This window comes from Hemitrygon akajei, chromosome 26, assembly GCF_048418815.1.
Source record: "Hemitrygon akajei chromosome 26, sHemAka1.3, whole genome shotgun sequence".
In the NCBI taxonomy this organism is placed as follows: Eukaryota; Metazoa; Chordata; class Chondrichthyes; order Myliobatiformes; family Dasyatidae; genus Hemitrygon; species Hemitrygon akajei.
The window spans coordinates 22,185,149-22,206,952 of NC_133149.1; the positions used below are offsets into that span (position 1 = coordinate 22,185,149).

General features: G+C 42.7%; 1 protein-coding gene across 2 annotated transcripts in view; it reads left to right on the plus strand.

Annotated features, from left to right (window-relative positions):
* Nucleotides 1–21,804, plus strand: part of LOC140716806 (high affinity cGMP-specific 3',5'-cyclic phosphodiesterase 9A-like) — a 116,038-nt gene that overhangs the window by 16,333 nt on the left and 77,901 nt on the right. For both annotated transcript variants that reach the window (XM_073029717.1, XM_073029718.1), the window contains exons 4-6: nt 8,811–8,854; nt 11,173–11,227; nt 15,478–15,548. In XM_073029717.1, coding sequence (XP_072885818.1) covers nt 8,811–8,854; nt 11,173–11,227; nt 15,478–15,548 — 170 coding nt within the window. The remainder of the gene's footprint in view (nt 1–8,810; nt 8,855–11,172; nt 11,228–15,477; nt 15,549–21,804) is intronic.

A 21,804-nucleotide genomic window follows, 5' to 3' on the forward strand; every position in this document is an offset into this window, starting at 1 on the left:
TCTTCACTATTCCTGGTTGGTGCGGCTGTAATAAAACCCAATTTCCCTCGGGATCAATAAAGTATGTCTGTCTGTCTGTCATTAATATCAGTGTCTTTCTGAGAACTCTGATCTATGTGTTCATTTCGTTCACCTCCTTGTGGCAAGATCCTATCTGATTGTATCTGTTCTTGTTCTTGTTGTGTGACAGTAATTTGTTCCACATGCCTCATAATGGAGCCCTAGACTACATCCATGTGATTAGTGAGTCCTTGCCCAAGTTCCAACTGATTCTGCCTCAATTCACAGAGCTCCTTCTGAGAGTTGCATATCATAGATAGCAACTCCTCCTGTTGGTTTGTGTTGAACTGTTGTTGTTGTTCTGATCTTTGGGTCTGTGTGGTCTCCTCATCTTCCTTGTTATTTTTCCTCTTCAACTTTGGAGAGGATCATGGAGGTGGAAATATTTTCGATTTCCAGTCTTTAACTGGAAGTTGATTAGGGACAAATTTTGAACCAAAGCTGCATGATGTGGAAGCAAGACCAGTGACTTCTTCATCATGATCTCTCTGTTCAGCACTGGCATCCAGACTGTCATGCTGGTGTAGCTGGTATGGATGTCTATGGAAGGTGGAGTTCTTGTGCTTTACTTACATAACCTCTTTGGAGCTCTCATGGATGCTGTTACGAGTTTTTCGAGTTAATCAGTTAAACATCCAAGCTCCTCGAAGACATCTGCGTACTCTTCCATGAGTGTTGTGTGGTCCTGTTTGGTCTGTGAAGCCACTATGAAAACTTTTTCCACTAGTTGAGCTTTTTGCATGCACTCAGACCTAATATTGACTGTACTCTCTTATCTACAATCAGTAGCTGTACCTTCAGGTGCTGGTGCTGCCCCTTGTACTTGAAGGTCACTATACAGTTTCCTTTTATTGAAACATACTCTCCAGTTTAGACCTCATATCAACTTCTAGCACTGTTTAAATGTTTGTTCTTGATAAAAGACAAACTTAGAGTGGGTAAAAGCAACACATATTTATTTACAGAACGCTCCAGCTCCACACAAGCGAGTGTGGCGAGTTCACCAATGTCACTTCCAGTTCCGGGTGAACAGCTGTGCACACTGGGAACTGCAGTTCTCTATTCTGTACACACATAATAACACTCCCTGCCCTCCTGTTGTTGCCTGCAGCCTGGTCTGAATCCAGCTGCAAATCATCCTATGGTTTAACCGCTGAGAGTCGGTGGTGGGTGAGCATCCCATCAGCCTCCCCCAGATTCTCCCACTCGGGCCTATTTACAGTGGCCAATTAACCCGAATTTCGGAGGACCCAAAGGAAACTCACATAGTCACAGGGAGAATGTGCATACTCCACGTAAACAAGGCCTGAGGTCCCGATTTGAATTGAGCCTCTGGCGTTGTGAAGCAGTGGCTCCACTCGCTGTGCCACTGTTTCTCCCTCTCTATGTGAGCAAGCTCTCTGTCCCTGGGGGTGGAGGGGGGAGACTGCAGCTCCCAGCAAGTCCAACAGGAAGATGGGAAGCAGTGCAGAGTGTGGAGCAGGTGCTGTTGGTCCCCTAGCGGTGCACCAGGGTATAGTCGTCACCCCCTCAACCTGGTGTTGAGTTTCTGCACTGCTCACCCTACACTAGCTCTGCTGGGATAGTTCATTGCTGGTGGAATGCAGAGCAGCACGCAGCCCCAGCATAGATCTTCTGTAAAGTGCAGTGTGAACATCCCTGTGAGGCTTGGACTGGAGGGCATGGAGTGCAATACCAAATCAGTGCCTGTGGTGAACTACATATACCTGTCTGGACATGCCCCCTGATGACTGCTCCTGTGGCTCCTCCCACAGACCCCTGTATAAAGGTGATGGAGGTCTGAGCCCGGACTCTCTGTCTCCAGGCTGTAGTATGGTGGTCAACCACTGCTTGTTCCTTCTTCCAGTCAATAAAAGCCGATACCTCGCTTTCACGTCTCAGAGTGAGTTATTGATGGTGCATCAGTGCCCTGCAGCGTAGCACTGATTCTGTACTGCAAAGATAGCACAGGTTAAATATTCTATCTTCAATTTTTTTCCCTGATATTGGAAGCAATTACTATGTTGGTGTTTATATTAGAATTGTCACATGTAAAGGGATAAAGTGAAAAGTATTTCTTGCATACTGTCCATATGTGTCTTTCTGACAATCACAACCCACCGCAATTCACCTACTGCCAAAATAGGTCAACAGCATATGGTCCTCCATGGTCCTCCATTCATTTCAGGAGCATCTGGATAGTCAAGGCACCTAGGTCAGACTATTGTTCTGTGATCAACGCTATAATTCCATGCAAACTTTATGAGTTTGTAACTTTATAAGTTATGAGTGACAACAGCTCACATGCTCTAAGCATCAGCAACCATGCCAGTTAGGAAACAATCAGTAGCACGTTACTCTCTAAAAAGAACAGAAAAATCCTTCCTATTCCAAACACGGGGAAGTCTAGAGATGCTGGAAATCCAAAGCAGCCCAGTTAAAACGCTGGAGGAACTCAGCAAGTCAGGCAGCATCAATGGAAAAGAATAGATAGTTGATGCTTCGGGCTGAGAAGGAAGGGGGAAGATGCCTGAATAAAAAAGGTAGGGGGAAGGGAAACAGGCTAGCTGGAAGGTGATAGGTGAAGCCAGGTGGATGACAAAGGTCAAAGGCTGGAGAGGAAGGAATCTGACAGGAGAGGAGAGTGGACCATAGGAAAAGGGAAGGAGGAGGGGTCCCATGAGGAGGTGATAGGCAGGAGAGAAGTGAAAGGTCAGAGTGGGGAATAGAGGAAGGGGAGGGTGGAGATGTGGGGTAGCCACATCTGGAAAGAGAAATTGATATTCATGCCATCAGGTTGAAAGGTACCCAAGTGGAATATCAGGTGTTGCTCCTCCATGCTGAGGGTGGCCTCATCTTGGCACAGGAGGAGGCCATGGACTGAAACATCGGAATAGGAATCGGAATTAAAATGCTTGGCCACCAGGAATCCTGCTTGTGGCGGATGGTGTGGAGATGCTCGACGAAGCAAGCACCAATTTACAATGGGTCTCACCAATGTCGAGGAGACCACTTTGGGAGCGCTGGATACAATAGATGACCCCAACAGATTTGCAGGTGAGGTGTTGCCTCACCTGGAAGGGCTATTTTGGGCCCTGAATGGAGATGAGGCCAGGTGCAGCACTTAGGCCGCTTGCATGGATAAGTACCTGCAGGGAGATTACTGGGGAGGGACAAATGGACAAGGGAATCACAGAGAGAGCGACCCCTGTGGAAAACAGAGTTGAGAGGGGAAGGTAAAGTTATGTTTAGGGGTGGGATCCCTTTGGAGATGGCAGAAGTTATGGAGGCTAATGTGTTGGATACGGAGGCTGATGGGGTGGTAGGTAAGGACAAGAGGGACTCTATCACTATTACACAGTGTGACGATGGGGTGAGTGTGGATGTATGGGAAATGCGGGTGAGAACAGCATCAATAGTCGAGGAAGGGAAACCCCGTTACTTAAAGAAGAACAACATTTCTGATGTCCTGAAATGAAAAGCTGCATTCTGGGAACAGATGCAGTGGAGGCAAAGAAACTGAGAAAAGGGAATGGCATTTATACAGGAGATAGGGTGAGAAGAGGTATAGTTGAGATAAGTATGAGAAAAGGAATCCTTCTGATTCCTTTTGGCTCCTGTCATTAGACTTTTTAAAATAGTTATATTTTGATTACAGTACATGTTGGCTACTACAAACCTCATTTGTTCAAAGTTCAAACTAAATTTATTATCAAAGTACATATACATCACCAAATAAAGCTCTCAGATTCATTTTCTTGTGGGCATACTCAATAAATATACAGAATAATAACCATAACAGAATCAATGAAAGACCGCACCAACTTGAGCATTCAACCATAGTGCAGAAGACAACAAACTGTGCAAATATAAAAAGAAAGAAATAATAATAACAAATAAACAAGCAACTGATATTGAGAACATGAGATGAAGAATCCTTGAAAGTGAGTTCATTGTTTGTGGGAACATTTCAATGATGGGCAAGTGAAGCAGAGTGTAGGTTATCAGGAGCTTGATGGTTGAGGTGTAATAACTGTTCCTGAAGCTGGTGGTGTGAGTCATGAGGCTCCTGTGCCTTCTTCCTGGTGGTAGCAGTGAGAAGAGAGCATGGCCTGGGTGGTGGCGGGGGTGTTCCTGATGACGGATGCTGCTTTCCTGTGACAGCATTTCATGTAGATGTGCTCAGTGGTGAGGAGGGCTTTACCCATAATGGACTGGGCATTATCCACTACATTTTGTAGGATTTCTGTTCCAGGGGATTGGTGTTTCCAGACCAGATGGTGATGCAACCTTCATAATTGTACTTGCATGCTGAGCCCACAACACGTCCTCCAAAATGATAGCACTGAGGAATTCCAAGTTGCTAACTCTTTCCACCTCTGATGAGGACTGGCTCACGGAAACATAGAAAACCTACAGCATAATACATGCCCTTGGGCCCACAAAGCTGTGCCAAACATGTACTTTAGAAATTACCTAGGGTTACCTATAGCTCTCTATTTTTCTAAGCTTCATGTACCTATCCAGAAGTCTCTTAAAAGACCTCCACCACAGTCACCAGCAGCCCATTCCACGCACTCACAGCTCTCTGCGTTTTAAAAAACTTTACCCCTGATGTCCCCTCTGTACCTGCTTCCAAGCACCTTAAAATTGTGCCCTCACATGTTAGCCATTCCAGCCCTGGGAAAAAGCCTCTGACTATCCACACAATCAATGCCTCTCATCATCTTATACACCTCATTCAGGTCACCTCTCATCCTACGTCACTCCAAGGAGAAAAGGCCAAGTTAATTTAACCTATTCTCATAAGACAATCCAGTCTAGTCAACATCCTTGTAAATCTTCTCTGCACTCTTTCTATAGTTTCCACATCCTTCCTGTAGTGAGGTGAACAGAAATGAGCACAGTACTCCAAGTGGGGTCTGACCAGGGTCCTATACAGCTGTAACATTACCTCTCAGCTCTTGAACTCAAACACCATATGCCTTTTTAACCACACTGTCAACATGCGCGGCAGCTTTGAGTGTTCTTTGGACATGGATCCCAAGATCCCTCTGATCCTCCACACTGCCAAGGGTCTTACCATTAATACTACATTCTGCCATTAGATTTGACCTATCAAAATGAACCACTTCATTCTTATCTGGGTTGAACTCCATCTGCCACTTCTCAGCCCAGTTTTGCATCCTATCAATGCCCTGCTGTAACCTCTGACAGCCCTCCATACTATCCACAACACCCCCAACCTTTGTATCATCAGCAAATTTACTAACCCATTCCTCCACTTCCTCAACCAGGTCATTTATAAAAATCACAAAGAGTAGGGGTCTCAGAACAGATCCCTGAGGCACACCACTGGTCACCGACCTCCATGCAGAATATGACCCATCTACAACTATGCTTTGCCTTCTGTGGGCAAGCCAATTCTGGATCCACAAAGCAATGTCCCCTTGGATCCCATGCCTCCTTACTTTCTCAATAAGCCTTGCATGGGGTACCTTATCAAATGCCTTGCTGAAATCCATACACACAAGACAAGTCACTTTTATTGTCATTTCGATCATAACGGCTGGTACAGTACATAGTAAAAATGAGACGACATTTTTCAGGACCGTGGTGTTACATGACACAGTACAAAAACTAGACTGAACTACGTAAAAAAAAAGCAACACAGAGAAAGCTACACTAGACTATAGACCTACACAGGACTGCATAAAGTGCACAAAAACAGAGCAGGCATTACAATAAATAATAAACAGGACAATAGGGCAAGGTGTCAGTCCAGGCTTTGGGTATTGAGGAGTCTGATAGCTTGGGGGAAGAAACTGTTACATAGTCTGGTCGTGAGAGCCCGAATGCTTCGGAGCCTTTTCCCAGATGGCAGGAGGGATAAGAGATTGTATGAGTGGTGCGTGGGGTCCTTCATAATGCTGTTTGCTTTGTGGATGCAGCGTGTAGTGTAAATGTCCGTGATGGCGGGAAGAGAGACCCCGATGATCTTCTCAGCTGACCTCACTATCTGCTGCAGGGTCTTGCGATCCGAGATGGTGCAATTTCTGAACCAGGCAGTGATGCAGCTGCTCAGGATGCTGTCAATACATTACATCTACTGCTCTACCTTCATCAATGTGTTTAGTCACATCCTCAGAAAATTCAATCAGGCTCGTAAGGCACGGCCTACCTTTGACAAAGCCATGCTGTCTATTCCTAATCATATTATGCCTTTCCAAATGTTCATAAATTCTGTTTCTCAGGATCTTCTCCATCGTGAGAAGATGGCAGCGCGACGGCAGGGCGCAGCGGCCACTCCAGGAATGAATATCTGTTATCTGTAAGTAGGGGCCGTGCACAATCTTGATTTGATGGAGACGGACGTGTGAAGCACGGAGGAACATCTGGTGAAACTTTTGAAATCCCTGTTTCGCTGCCGCTGCTACTGTGCGATTGGAAAAATCTCCGGGAGGAAGGCCCCGAATCCTCGGCTTTGCCTGTTGCTTGGCAGCCGGGGCCGGGGTCAACGCGCTCGGCAGAGATGGTGCTCGGTGTCGGAGGGCTGGTCGGAGGCTTGAAGTTTTCGGATGGCTGTCATCGGGTGCTTCCAGAGGCTGCATCAGGAAGTTTTGCTGCGTTGGAGGTTCATGGCAGGAAGAGTTTTTCTTCCTTCTGCCGTCTGCGTGAGATGATGGGCTGTCGGGGACTTTGAGACTTTTTTTTACCGTGCCCATGGTCTGCTCTTTATCAGATTACGGTATTGCTTTGCACTGTTGTAACTGTATGTTATAATTATGTGGTTTTTGTCAGTTAGTCTTGGTCTGTCTTGTGTTTGTGATATCATACTGGAGGAACATTGTATCATTTCTTAATGCATGCATTACTAAATGACAATAAACAAGGACTGAGTGTCCTCCTAAACTAATCTAATCTAATCAATTTACCAACCACTGAAGTAAGACTCACTGGTCTATAATTTCCAGGGCTATCTCTACTCCCTTTCTTGAATAAGGGAATAACATCTGCAACCCTCCAATCCTCTGGAACCTCTCCCGTCCCTATTGATGATGCAAAGATCATTGCCAGAGGCTCAACAATAGCCTCCCACAGTAGCCTGGGGTATATCTAGCCTGGTCCCGGTGACTTATCCAACTTGATGCTTTCCAAAAGCTCCAGCACATCCTCTTTCTTAATGTCTATATTCTCAAGCTTTTCAACCCACTGTAAGTCATCCCTACAATCGCCAAGATCCTTTTCCATAATGAATACTGAAGCAAAATATTCATCGAGTACCTTTGCTATTTCCTCCAGTTCCATACACACTTTTCCACTGTCACACTTGATTGGTTCTATTTTCTCATGTCTTGTTCTCTTGCTCTTCACATACTTGTAGAATGCCTTGGGGGTTTTCCATAATCCTACTCGCCAAGGCCTTCTCATGGCCCCTTCTGGCTCTCCTAATTTCATTCTTAAGCTCCTTCCTGCTAGCCTTATAATTCCCTACATCTCTATCATTACCTAGCTTTTCAAACCTTTTGTAAGCTTTTCTTTTCTTCTGGTCTAGATTTTCAACAGCCTTTGTACACCAAACCGGGGGCTCATGGACCTCTGATTTCCTCCTCCTGTAGCCAATAATCAGCTCCTTGGTCTTGCTGACTTTTTGTAAGAGGTTGTTGCTGAGCGACCAATCAGACAGATTTTGAATCTCACTGTTGGATATTAAGGGTGATTGCCTGTTTTGATGCAGTAAAGCACCTGTCATCAATATGAAATATTTTCATATTTCCTTTACAGTTCCAAATTCTTTACTTATAATGCTACCTCCCTATGTAAACATAACAGCTGTTTTTACCCACCCTCTAATGCTGTGTCACCATGAAAGTTTCAAGTTTGCATATACAACTTGAATCATAAATATTGCTCTGGGAATTATAATGGAAGTTTTCAAATAGTTTATGACTTACACACAGTGGCCACTTTATTTGTTTAAGAAGGTACCTAATAAACTGGTCACTGAGTGTATGTTCATGGTCTTCTACTACTGTAACCCATCCACTTCAAGGTTCGATCTGTTGTGCATTCAGAGACGCTCTTCCGCACATCATTATTGTAACATGTGGTTATTTGAGTCACAGTCACCTTCCTGTCAGCTTGAACCAGTCTGGACATTCTCCTCTGACCATTAACAAGGCATTTTTGCTCACAGAACTGCTGCTCTCTGGATCTTTCTTGTTTTTTGCACCATTCTCTGTGAACTCTGGAGTCTGTCATGTGGGAAAACCCCAGGAGATCAGCAGTTTCTGAGATTCTCTGACCACCCCATCTGGCACCAACAATCATTCCACAGTCAAAGTCACTTAAACCAGATTTCTTCCCCATTCTGATGCTTAGTCTGAACAACAACTGAACCTCTTGACCATGTCTGTGTGCTTTTATGCATTGAGTGCTGCCACACGATTGGCTGATTAGTTATTTGTATTAATGACCAGGTGTACAGATGTACCCAATAAAGTAGCCACTGAGCGTAGATTGGGGATCTGAATTTTGTTTGTATGATTTAATAAAATTCTCTGTATAATCCCTCAAGGAATTTAATCAGTTACTGTGCATTCATTTCATAGTCATGTTAATGTTAAACTGGACAAGGATATTCAGCTGGCATTTATTCATTTAATTTATGTAAATTATGTCAAAGTTCCCTCAGTCTGATGCAAATTCATTGCTATCTCAGATTTTACTTTATCTCTCTTTCTTTCTAGCTCTCCTTACAGAGTGGTTCCTCTCAGTGCTGGACAGCTTACAGGTATTGATCTTTAGCTGTGTTAATTGAAACCCCTATTGGATAATGGAGCAGCTGATAGCAAGAAACAAGATTTATACATGTTCACCAGATTGGTTGTTGGATGAGTTTGATGCTGAATGAGGAGAGATTCAAGTGCCGAAACCAATTGTCTGTGGCCTTTAGAAGATCAAGGGGTCTTATTGTTCCAATTAGACTGTATAAATGTTGTATCCTTCCTGTTACCTCATAGCTGAGGAGAATTTTCTTCAGGGGATTGCAAATCTTTGTAATTTTCCATTTTACAGAGGATGTGGGTACACTGTCGAAACTGAGTCTGACTGAATTGCATACCACATTCAAAAAAATAGGGATGAAGTGAATGAGTTTGAAGATGGAGCAGACTTGTGATTCAGAAAATATAATTTATTTGTGTATTATTGTGTTCTATTCTTTCAAAGTATCAGTATGTTTCATCAATACAATTATAAAGTAATCATATGTCTTGCTTTGAGGTAGGGCTTCCTTTTGTCTCCATCTAATCATGGGTTTGCAATTTATAAACATAAAATGGAGAGGAGTTGGTGTCCGTTGGCAGAGATTGTGGAATCTGGGGAAGCAGGAGCATCCTGTCGTCTTTAACACATCCTTTTATTTAAAAAAAAATACGTTCCAAAAATTTCCTCCAATTCAATTTGAGCAATGCCATGAGAACTGCTAATTTAGCAGGAAGTAAGGAAGTTATCTGATCCACAGGCCATTCACTTTGTAGACTGAACAGCTGGCGTGGTCTATGGCATGGTAGCTTGTCATTATAAGAGTAGTCAGTTCAGTCTCGGCTCAAACCTAAAAGAATGCGATTATACAATCCCTGATCTGTCTGACAGTTTGTTGCACTTGGACTGTTTTCAAACTGTGCATATTTTTGGTCTCTTGACCTAAATACAAATTGGGTAGCACTGGAAGCAGTCTAAAAGAGATTCACCCAGCTATTTCATGGGATGAGAGAGTTGTCCCGTCAAGAGAGGCTAAACAGTTTGGATCTGGATTTGTTGGAGTTTAGAAGAATGAGAGGTGCTCTTAATCAAACATAAACTTTAAGGAGGCTTGACAGGCTAGATGTTTTCAATAGTGGGACACTCCCAAACGAGCGGACATAGCTTAAATGACCCATCCCTTCTCTTGCAGTTGAGGTGAGTCAGAACTTCTTTTATCAAAAGGTGGTGAATTTCAGATGTTCTCTGCTTTTGAGGGTAGTGGAGGCCAGATCATTAGATATATTTAAGTTAGAGATAGTTGAATAATTGAAAGATTGTGGAATTGCGGTTTGTAGGAAACTGAGATGAAAGACAAGCTGAGTCCTGAGGTAGATCAGCTATGATCGTATTTAATGGTGGAGCAGGCTTGAGCGGCCTAGTAGCTTACTCCTGCTCCTATATCCTTGTATTTTTCTAATTTTTAAAGTAAGAGTTGGAAACGGGAAACCTTCCCACCAGCAGAGCATATATTTAAATTAAAAGCTCATTGCTTTACTTTGAGACAATGGATAATCGTGCATGTTGTACAGGTGCTCTTTCAACATGAGGTTCGGTTTTTATTCAAGCCTCAATGCTCAAAACCACAGTGAGCAAAGCATTTCTAAATCGTTCTACTGCTTATTTCTTGCCAACTGTCAGTGACAAAAATAATTGCTTTTTGAACAAACACACGCAACTGGTGCTATTTAAAAGCTGTTTGATCTAAGCAAGATGCACGCAACTGACACTGTCCCAAATAAACAAAGGGAATCTAGGCAGTTTTCTCCATTCAATTTTGTTCTTTAAGAGTTGTCCCAAATGAGTGGCTGCCCTGTTTAACTGATGGCCCAGTTAACCAGAATCCACCATATATGGTGAAGGAAAATCACTGTAGAGAAAGGACTGGGTGTATGGAGGCTGGAACTAGTTAGTTACTCTGGTTAAGAGCTAGCATGGACACACTGGGCCAAATGGTTGCCTTCGGTGTTGTAACCATTCAGTGATACCATGACTCAACTTATTTTCTGGTGTGTATTTGAACATTTCGGAAAGCCTGGCCGTTTATCCAGATTTGAAGGGTAATTGATCATAAGTTGATACTGACATGACAGCAGGTCTCAGGTGATGCTCATCTTCAGGCAGAGATAATTCCAGGATGAACCATTACTGAACAAGGTCCCTCTACCAACAACCGCACTCCAGTTCCATTGTTCATAATCTTCATTGTGAGGCAAACTCAGGAACCCTTGGAAAGCAGATGTCACTAAAGATTTGACAGTGTTTCATGGCTTCTGGCTTATATCATTACTTTCTTTCTGCCTCTAGAAGAAGAAGACTTGCTACAGAATGTTCTGACCCAAGTTGCTGACCAGTTTTCAAGGTAATCTTTAAAATTTCAACTGCCTTCTCACGCTGCAGTTGCTGATTAATTCATGTGGTTTCACTGACACTGATAACCCTAGTGAATCTCACCTCAGCTTTTTTTCTCCAGTCCTGCTGAAGGATTTTGGCCCAAAATACCTTTTTCCCAGAGATGCTGTCTGGCCTGTTGAGTTCCTCCAGCATTTTGTGTGTGTTACTTGGATTTCCAGCATCTGCAGATTTTCTCTTGTTTGTGAGTGACCGTTCATGTATGAGCTGCAGAGTGATACTAGAAATCTATTCAACTGCAATGAAGCCTCTTCTTGCCCTTATGATGTCCAAGTTCATATTCAGCCAGGGTCAGTAAATGGAAATGGCTGTATGATTTCCCTTTCCATCCTAGTTTAAGGGACACTAAGGTTATGTAATGCATTTTATTGCACATCCACCATGTGTCTCCCAATCCATTCAGTGATCCATGTTAAAATAAGAGACAAGCCCCTCCACATAAAAAGTCACAACACCCTTCCCACTTGCAAATCCAAAATACAAGAGGAGTTTTGTGTGATGTACTGGAGCACCAGTGTTCTTTGTTGTGTTCTGTACACGTACACGTACACATACCGTGGGTTACTCATAAAGACACATATTCTGGAAGAACATAACTAGGACTTTTATTTAACAGCAAACAGCAACCATGTTTAATGTACAAGCTTCTCGATCATTCTGTTCATTCTGCGCATGCTCCGAACTCTATCACGTGACACATGATATCACCACATCTTCATTTCCTTAAAAAGAAAAATAATTATCAATATTAATCAAAACAAATGCATAATTTAATATGTCTCTATCAGTCTCTCTGGGGGTTTACGAACATCAGTAGACCTTCTAAGTGGTTCACACAGTTCTTGTGTTTCGTTGTTATTTTCATGTTTCATCTGGTTTGCATCAGTTAATGGAAACTCTGAAGTTGGCTCTTTCTTGAGGTCTTTGCGATTTCTTCTTAACACTGCTCCTTTTTCAGTTTGGACCATGTATGATCTGGGTTGTACTTCTTCAAGTACTGTAGCTTTCATTCTGTCTTGTATCCTCACTTCATCTCCTTGGTGCGGTTCAGGTAATGGACTAGAACATCTGTCAAAGTATGTTTTCTGCTTTGCTTTGAGTTCATCTTTCCATCTTTTCATTTGTTCACCTTCCTCTGTTCTCAGGAGGCTCTCATCTATTGGCAGATTGGATCTCAAATGGCCTCCCATCAAGAGCTGAGCAGATGAAAACCCACATTCAAGTGGAGTACTGCGATAGGCTAACAAAGCTTTATAAAAATCACCTCCTCTATCCTTTGCTTTGTGCATCAGTTTCTTGATAATTCCTACCGAATTCTCAACTAATCCATTGGACTGAGGGGGAAATGGACTCTATGTTGTATGAAGAAAGCCCCATTCCTGAGCAAAATGTCTCATGCATTCATCATTGAATTGTGGACCATTGTCTGTGAAAACTTCATCAAGTACACCATGTCTGCAAAAAACTGATTTCATGCATGTAATTACATTCTCTGCTGTTGTTCTGCCCAAACCCCACACTTCAGGATACAAGGATCTGTTATTAATAGATAATCTTTGTTGTCAGTTACAAACAGATCAATGCCTACTTTCTGATAAGGTCTCTGAGGACTAGGATGTGGATGCAGTGGCTCTTTAGGGTTGCTAGGTTGGTATTTAAGGAATATTTGACAAGAAGCCACCAATTCTGCAATTTCTTGATTCATCCTGGGCCAAAACGTCACTTCCCACGCCCTTCTCTTACACTTTTCAATACCTAGGTGGCCTTCATGAATTTTCCCAAGCATTTCTTTTCAGAGACTTTTAGCTATCACAATTCTGCTACCTTTGTACAATATCCCATCCACAACAGAAAGTTCTGATCTGTGCTTCCAATATTCTTGTACTTCTAAGGTACAGTCATGCTTATTATCTGGCCATCCATCCATCACCGCTTGTATTCCCTGACTGAGAATTCTGTCCTTCTCTGTCTCAAGACGCAGCAGTTCCAACGTTTTGGGAGCAACAGGCAGAGTTTCTATGACCATATCAATAAATACCTGAACATCAATAACGTTCCTGTGACTGTCTTTTGTTGTTGGATCCACAGCTCTGGAAAGTGTGTCAGCCGTGTACATGAATTTTCCAGGTGTGTATGACACATTCAATGCATATCTTTGCAATTTGATCATCATTTGCTGAATTCGCAAAGGACAGTTGCTTGAAGGTTTATAAACAATGCAATCAAAGGCTTATAATTGGTTTCAACATCAATAGATTGCCCTGACACAAACTGATGAAATCTCTCACAAGCAAATATAATACTGAGCAATTATTTTTCCATTTGGGCATACCTTGGATCAGATAATGCAGGAGATGCATATGCCACTGGTAGCCACTCCTGATCATGTTTCTGGAGTAATACTGCCCCTAAGCCTGCTTGAAATGCATCACATGAGATTTTGATGGGTCTCTCAGCATCATAGAATTTCAACACAGGTTCTTTGGTGAGCACTTTCTTGAGATTTTGCCATGCCTTCTCCTGTTCATGATTCCAGCTCCATTCGTTTTTCTTTTCTGTTAGCTGCCTCAATGGAGCAAACTGTTCTGAAAGATTGGGTATGAATTTTCCCATGTAGTTGACCATTCCCATGAACCTTTGAACATCCTTTTTACATTGTGGTCTTGGCATGTTCTCAATAGCAGAAACCTTCAATGGATCAGGATGAACACCCTCATTGCTGATGATATCACCCACAAAGTTAAGTTCAGTCACTCCTAGCTGACATTTGTCATTATTCAACTTCAGATTTGCCTTGTGTGTTGCCTCTTAGAGTTGTCTAAGTCTGCTCTTGTTTAGATGATCTCCAAACAGTAATATCGTCCATGGAAGTATCCATGCAATCAATGTGCTCATATAGCATGTGAGTGGTTTTATGGAACACTTCAGGAGCTGATGCAATTCCAAATGGAAGCCTAAGAAAATGGTATCTGGCAAAACGAGTGTTAAAGGTACACAACATTGAACTCGGTTCATCTAGTTTAAGTTGCCAGAATCCAGAGGATGCATCTAATTTACTAAAGTACTTTGCATTAGCAAACTGTGACATAATTTCTTTACGAGTAGGCAATTTGAAATGCTCTCTTTTAATGGCTTTATTCAAGGCTCTTGGATCTAAAGAAATCCTCAGTTTTCCATTTTTCTTATCAACAATAACAAGCGAATTGACCCATTCAGTCAGTTCATCAATTTTTTGTATCACTCCTAACTGTTCCATTCTGTCAAGCTCTATTTTCAGTTGATCACATAATGCAAAAGGTACTTTTCTACATGGATGTACCACGGGTGACACTGTGTTGTCAATTTTAATCGTGTGTTCTCCTGGAAGACAATCAAGCCCTTTGAACAAGTCCTCATACTCTTTCATCAAGTCACTGTATTCTGACTCTGTGTCACTATCCAAGACAAAAACTCTTTTCACCAAATTTGGTCTCTCACAGACAGATAGACCCAGTATTGACTGTACATTCTTCGGCACCACCACAAATGAAAGCGTGTGCACAATATTTTTGTGTGATACTTTTGCCACACATGTTCCTTTAACTGGAATGTCTGCACCTGAATACCCAGTCACTTATATATTTGTCTGATGTAACTTTGGTCTTGGCTTTAATGCATTAAACTCAGATTCTGCAAGAACATTTACTTGTGCTCCAGTATCCAATTTAAACAGAATATTGTTTTGTTCACTTGCAATGGCATAGTCCAGTCATTCTTACTTTGTTTGTTTTCACAAAGCACATCTATGTAAAATTCCCCACGTTCATTTTCAAGCACTGCATTTACGTGTTTTATTTCCTTTCTACTTCTGCAACAGCGTGAAAAATGATTAATCTTACCACAGTTGTTACACAGTTTCTGATACGCTGGGCACATTTTAGGTTGGTGCTGCCGCCCACAGCGATCACAAAGTTTTTTTTTTCTTTCAGATGATGTCTTGCTCTCCGTTGCTTTCGTTGCCACTTCATTATTTTTTCTAATAGGTTCACGCTTTACAGCGTCTACGCAGCTCTCAATAAAAAGCTCTTTAGCCTGTGACTTCACGGTTTCCGAAACTTTGCAGAGAATCAAAACTTTTCCCAAATTTACGTGACACATGATATCACCACACAGGAGGCTCTCATAATTTACCATAGTTACTAATTGCTTTCTCTCTTACAGAATTTTCAAAGTCAATGACCTGAAAACTGAAATCTCAAGTAGACTGGCAGCTTTGGAGAAGAGAGTTGAATGTAAGATTCCACATATTTCTTAATAGAAAATGAAATGGTGGTGATAATGATGAACGTTATGGCAAAAAAATACTGTTCAATGTAAAGATTGGCACATACTTACAGCAGAAAAATTAGTGGTAGTCCAAAATTGTTAATATTTCCCTAGTCAGCCTATGGTATTGAAGTTAATTAACAAGCCACTTTTGCCATCCTGGATGAGGTCAGGACTACACATGTTTCATTAGAAAAGTTCTTGAAGTTGGTTATGTAGCTGAGAAGGGCAAGAAGGACCAAATTGGTTATTGTTTTATTGTTATATGTACTGAGATACAGTGGAAAAACTTTGTTTTGCACGCCATCTGTACAGATGATTCCAAAACTTTAGTACATTCAAATAGTGAAAGGGGAGAAGCAATAACATAATAGAGTGTTACAGTTACAGAAATAAATGCAATGCAGTTGAATAGGCAAGGTAGAAAGGAATGATAAGCTAGATTGTGAAGCCCAAAGTTCATCTTTATTGTACAAAAGTCCCAATTCAATAGTCTTACAACAGTGGGGTTAGGTGTTCTTGTGTTCTCAAGCTTTTGCATCATCTGTCAAAGGACGGTGTGAGAGGAGAGAATGACCAGAGTGGGAGGGGTCTTGGTTTTGTCTGCTTTTCTGAGGCAGTGGGAAGCTTTGATAAAGTTCACAGAGGGAAGATTATATTTTGCAATGGACTGACCTGTGTCCACAGGTGTTTGGAGATTCCCCATTTTAGAAAAAATAATACTATGTTGAACAGCCCAATTCATGCTTGGGGAAACAGAACGATAGTTCAGAGAGCCTTGAAAAGGAGGGGTCAACTGTCAGCCTTGATTGGGATGCACTTGTAACACCTTCTATTCGCTGGACTCTGAACATCCTGAGGAACTCCATCTTCTTTTTCTAGGATTTTGCCTCAGTGAGGAATGTGCCATTCCACAGTGTGCAGTGTTGTGGATTTAGATTCAACGTTGAATGGTGAAGTAGACTACTAGCACATTACTGAATCATGCAGAGGAAGATCTTAGCTTTAATCCCTAGTCTATGAAGAATGAATTCATTTCTACTTCAGTATCTTAAAAGTGCTCCCTATGCCTATATCTCATTGTTGCATTTTGACCTGAGTATGAATGGAATTGCAGAAAGTATTTTGGCTGAAAAGTCCAGAATGTGTGGCACAGTGGAATAATTGGTAAAGCTGCTGCCTTTCAGCTTCAGTGACCCTGCTTCAAGATTGGTAAATCCCCAGGGCTGGATACGATACACCCCAGGTTGTTGTGGGAATTGAGAGAAGAAATCGCTGGAGCATTAGCTATGATCTTTGAATCCTCTTTGGCTACAGGGGAGGTGCCGGAGGACTGGAGAATGGCAAATGTAGTTCCCTTGTTTAAAAAAGGTAATAGGGAGAAACCTGGGAACTATAGACCGGTGATTCTTACGTCAGTGGTCTGCAAACTACTGGAAAGGATTCTTATGGAAGGATCTACGAGCATTTGGAGAAGTACAGTCTACTCATGGATAGTCAACATGGCTTTGTGAAGGGAAGATCGTGCCTCACGAGCCTGATTGAGTTTTTTGAAGAGTTAACAAAAGAAGTTGATGAGGATAGGACAGTGGATGTGGTCTACATGGACTTTAGCAAGGCATTTGACAAGGTCCCTCACGAGAGACTCATCCAGAAAGACATGAGGCATGGGATAAGTGGAACTTTGGCTGTTTGGATAAAAAATTGGCTTAAAGGAAGAAAGCAGAGGGTAGTTGTGGAAGGAAAGTATTCTGCCTGGAGGTCGGTGACTAGTGGAGTGCCGCAGGGATCTGTCCTGGGATCCCTGCTATTTGTGATTTTTATAAATGACCTGGATGTAGAGGTGGAAGGATGGGTGAGTAAGTTTGCGGATGACACAAAGATTGGAGGAGTTGTGGATGGAACTGCAGGTTGTCGAAAGTTACAAGAGGATATAGACAGGCTGCAGAGTTGGGCAGAAAAATGGCAGATGGAGTTCAATCCGGTTAAGTGTGAGGTGATGCATTTTGGAAGGACAAACCAGAAGACTGAGTACAGGATTAATGGTCAGTTACTTAAGAGTGTGGATGAACAAAGGGACCTTGGGGTTCAAATCCATACATCCCTCAAGGTCACTGTGCAGGTTGAAAGGGTAGATAAGGGTAGATAAGATAAGAAGGCCTATGGGATGCTAGGTTTCATTAACAGGGGGATTGAGTTCAAGAATAGAGAGGTCATGTTGCAACTCTATCAATCTCTGGTGAGACCGCACTTAGAGTATTGTGTTCAGTTCTGGTCACCTCATTATAGGAAGGATGTGGAAGCTATGGAGAGGGTGCAGAGGAGATTTACCAGGATGTTGCCTGGTTTGGAGAACAAGTCATATGAAGCAAGGTTAGCAGAGCTGGGACTTTTCTCTTTGGAGCATAGAAGAATGAGAAGGTCTTGATTAGAGGTCTACAAGATTATGAGAGGCATAGATAGGGTGGATAGTCAGTACCTGTTTCCCAGGGCACCAATAGCAAACAGCAGAGGGCATATGTACAAAATTAAGGGAGGGAAGTTTAGGGGAGACATGAAGGGTAAGCTTTTTTACACAGAGGGTTGTGAGTGCCTGGAATGACTTGCCAGGGATGGTGGTGGAAGCTAAAACATTAGGGGTATTTAAGAGCCTCTTGGACAGGCACATGGATGAAAGAAAAATAGAGGGTTATGGGGTAGTGTGGGTTTAGTACTTTTTTTAAGGATTATATGGGTCGGCACAACATGGAGGGCTGAAGGGCCTGTACTGTGCTGTAATGTTCTTTGGTTCTATGGTTCACTCCTGATCCTGGGTGCTGTCTGTGTGGAGTTTGCATGTTCCTGCTGTGACTAAGTGGGTTTTTTCCCCACTTCCTAAAAGTATGCAGGTTGGTAATTTACTTGTCCATGATAAATTATTCTTGGTGTGGAAGGAAAAGTACAGGCATTGATAACTGACTGGCAGAAGACAAAGAGTAGGAATAAAGGGGCCTTCTCTGCTGGCGACTAGTGGTGTTCTCCAGTGTGTGATGGGCATTCACTGTCCAGGGCCACGGGGCCGTTTTCTTTTTGCCAAGCTCAGCTTTCCAACACAGCAGTTGAAACTTCTAAAGATCAAAGAGCTGTTTTTGAGTAAGTTAAACTTCCAACCAAGATTCTTTGTTCAGCTTCTTGTTGGAAACAGGAGCTGGTCTTCTGTTTTTACTGTAAGTGGCAAGCAATAATCAGTCTGAAGTTAAAAGAACAGCTTTGGGCCCAGCAGTAGTGTAGCAGTTAGTGCAATGCTATTTGGGAGACAAAGTGAGAATAAAGGGGGCCTGTTCTGGTTGGCTGCCAGTGACTAGTGGTGTTCTGCAGGGGTCGGTATTGGGGCTGCTTCTTTTCACATTACGTGTCAATGATTTGGATGATGGAATTGATGGCTTTATGGCCAAGTTTGCGGATGATACAAGATAGGTGGAGGGCAGGTAGAATTGTGGAAGCAGAGATTCTGCAGAAGTACCTAGACAGATTGGGAGAATGGGGAAAGAAGCGGCAGATGGAATATATTGTAGGGAGGTGTATAGTCATGCACTTTGGTAGAAGGAGTAAAGGTGTAGACTATTTTCTAAACGGGGAGAAAATTCAAAAATCTAAGTACAAAGGGACTTGAGAGTCTTTGTTCAGGATTCCCTGAAGGTTAATTTGCAGGTTGAGTCAGTGGTAAGAAGGGTAAGAAACAGAGGATGATAGGTTCTTAATTAGTAAGTACATCAAAGGTTACGGGAAAAGGCTGGAAAATGGGGTTGAGAGGGATAATAAATCAGCCATGATGGAATGGCAGAGCAGACTCAATGGGTTGAATGGCCTGATTCCGTTCCTATGTCTTATGGTCTTATGGATTATAGTTGAAATCTGCAGCCATGGAAACGTGGCATTCCCATTAGGCAGGTAATTGAGATCAATGTGCCCTGAAGGCCAGAATTAAGGCTGTGGTAAGAAGAAACTGGTGGGAGGTTGGTCTGCTGTGACCTCCTAGAATAACAATCTCCACTCATTTAAGCAATGTAGAAATAAATTTCATTTCCTCATAAGATGTGTCAGAGTGAGCTGCACACCAGTATCAGGTTATAGAGAGGTTATAGCTGTCTTTCAATCGGGATTAATCTGTGGCTGTTATCAACAGTAGAAATGGCTTCACGTTGCAAGCTTGTGCAACATAAAACATGCAAGATGTCTCCCCATGTGCTGACTGTATTCCAAAGATTACATCCCTCAGCCCCCAACTACCATCTCCACCCAATTGATGCTTGCAAGGCAGCAGAAATGTAGTTTTATAATACCTCTGCCATTTTCCTCAAACATTCTGGTGCTTGTATGTTTTTTTTCCGACTGCAGTGGTGTTCAGTGGCTGGGGTAGAGCAAAGCTGTGACCAGATGTAAGAGGCCAGGGAGTTAGGGCAACCCATGGCCTTCAGGATCCATCCCTCCGGATGACCAAGCTATCTGGAAGTTTGGTGTCCTGAGAATGTTTGTCACAAATGTTGCTTGGAGATGTGGCATTTGATAGTGTTATTGCTGACTTCCCAAACATGTCTGGTGCTCATGCGTCCATAAAGGACCACCTTAATGGGAGCCCTTGTGAATACATGTGCACCAAGCATGTGTGGGAAGCCAGCCATGCTGGCAAATCCCACTGAATTCTCTGCGTCAACATTGAGGGGTGTGGCAGAAATCTGCTTCTGCCGACTGGAAAGATCCTGAGGTGAAGGTATTGAGTCAGGGTGGTCTTGACCACTGGCATGGAAATGTGATAGAAGGAGCATATTCTGTACCTCAGTGATAGCATCATTAATAAACCCAAGCATTGCTCTTTGAAAAGTTCCATAAAATGTGGTGTCTGAAGATACTGAGGGCAGACTGTCTGTCGATGGGCACATATCTGCCTCCTCAGCTGAAGCTCTTGACCCACCTTGCTGTGGCCAGTCATTGCTGTAACAATGCTTTCAGTAACTGTTCAGTGTGCTGTGACCCAGTTGAATGAGTAACTCAGCAGCTAAATGCTAGCTGTAATCACACACTCTGTAGACTTTGTAGAGTACTTGAACATCCTACAGTGAGTTCTGATGCTTCAAAGTTCCTTTAAGTAACAGAAAATGCAGCAAAGTAGTAGTTGTTGTACCATGATGGTAAATGAAGGTTGTAGGTAGGACCCAAAGGGTCCATTTCATACCAGCAAGGGCAGAACAAGGTGTCAAGTTCAAAGTACATATGTCACCATTTACCACCCTAAGATTCATTCTCTTGCAGGCATTCACAGTACAAAGAAGCACTATTGATTCAATGAAAAACTGAAGAAAACAAAAATAACCAATGTGCAAAAGAGAGCAAATCCTGCAAATTCAAAAAGAGAGGAAAAAATAATAATTAATAAATAATAAATACTGAGAATATGAGTTGTAGAGTTCTTGAAAGTGAGTCTATAGCTTGCGGGATCAATTCAGTTTTGGAGTGAGTGAAGTTATCCACTCTGGTTCACGAGCCTGGTGGTTGAGGGGTAATACCTGTTCCTGAAGCTGATGGCATGTGACCTAAGGCTTCAGTACCTCCTTCCCAATGGCAGCAGTGAGAAGAGAGTATGTACTGGATGGTGAGGATCCTTGATGATGGATGCTGTTTTCATGCAACAGCGCTCCTTGAAGATGTGCTCAATGGTGGAGAGACTTTACCTGTGACGTGCTGTGCTGTATCCACTACCTTTTGTAGGCTTTTCTGTTCAAGGGCATTGGTGTTTCCATACCAGGCTGTGATTCAATCAGTCAGTGTGCTCTGTACCGTGTATTTACAGAAGTTTGTTAAAGTTTTAGGTGGCATGCCATACCTTCACAAACTTCTAAGAATGTAGAGGCACCACGTGCCTTTGTTGTCATGGCAGATCGTCTGAAATGATAATACTGAGGAATTTAAAGTTATGGACCCTCTCCCCCTCTGATCCCCTGATGAGGACTGGCACCTGGGGCTCCGGTTTCCTCCTCCTGTAGTCAATAATCAGCTCTTTGGTCTTTCTGACGCTGAGTGAGAGGTTGTTGTTGTGGCACCGCTCAGCCAGATAGTCATTCCCCTCCATTATGCTGACTCAGCACCACCTTTGATTTGGCCAACAACAGTGGTGTTCAGCAAATTTAAGTATGGCACTGGAGCTGTGCTTTGCCTCACAGTCATAAGTGTAAAGCAGGTCGAGCA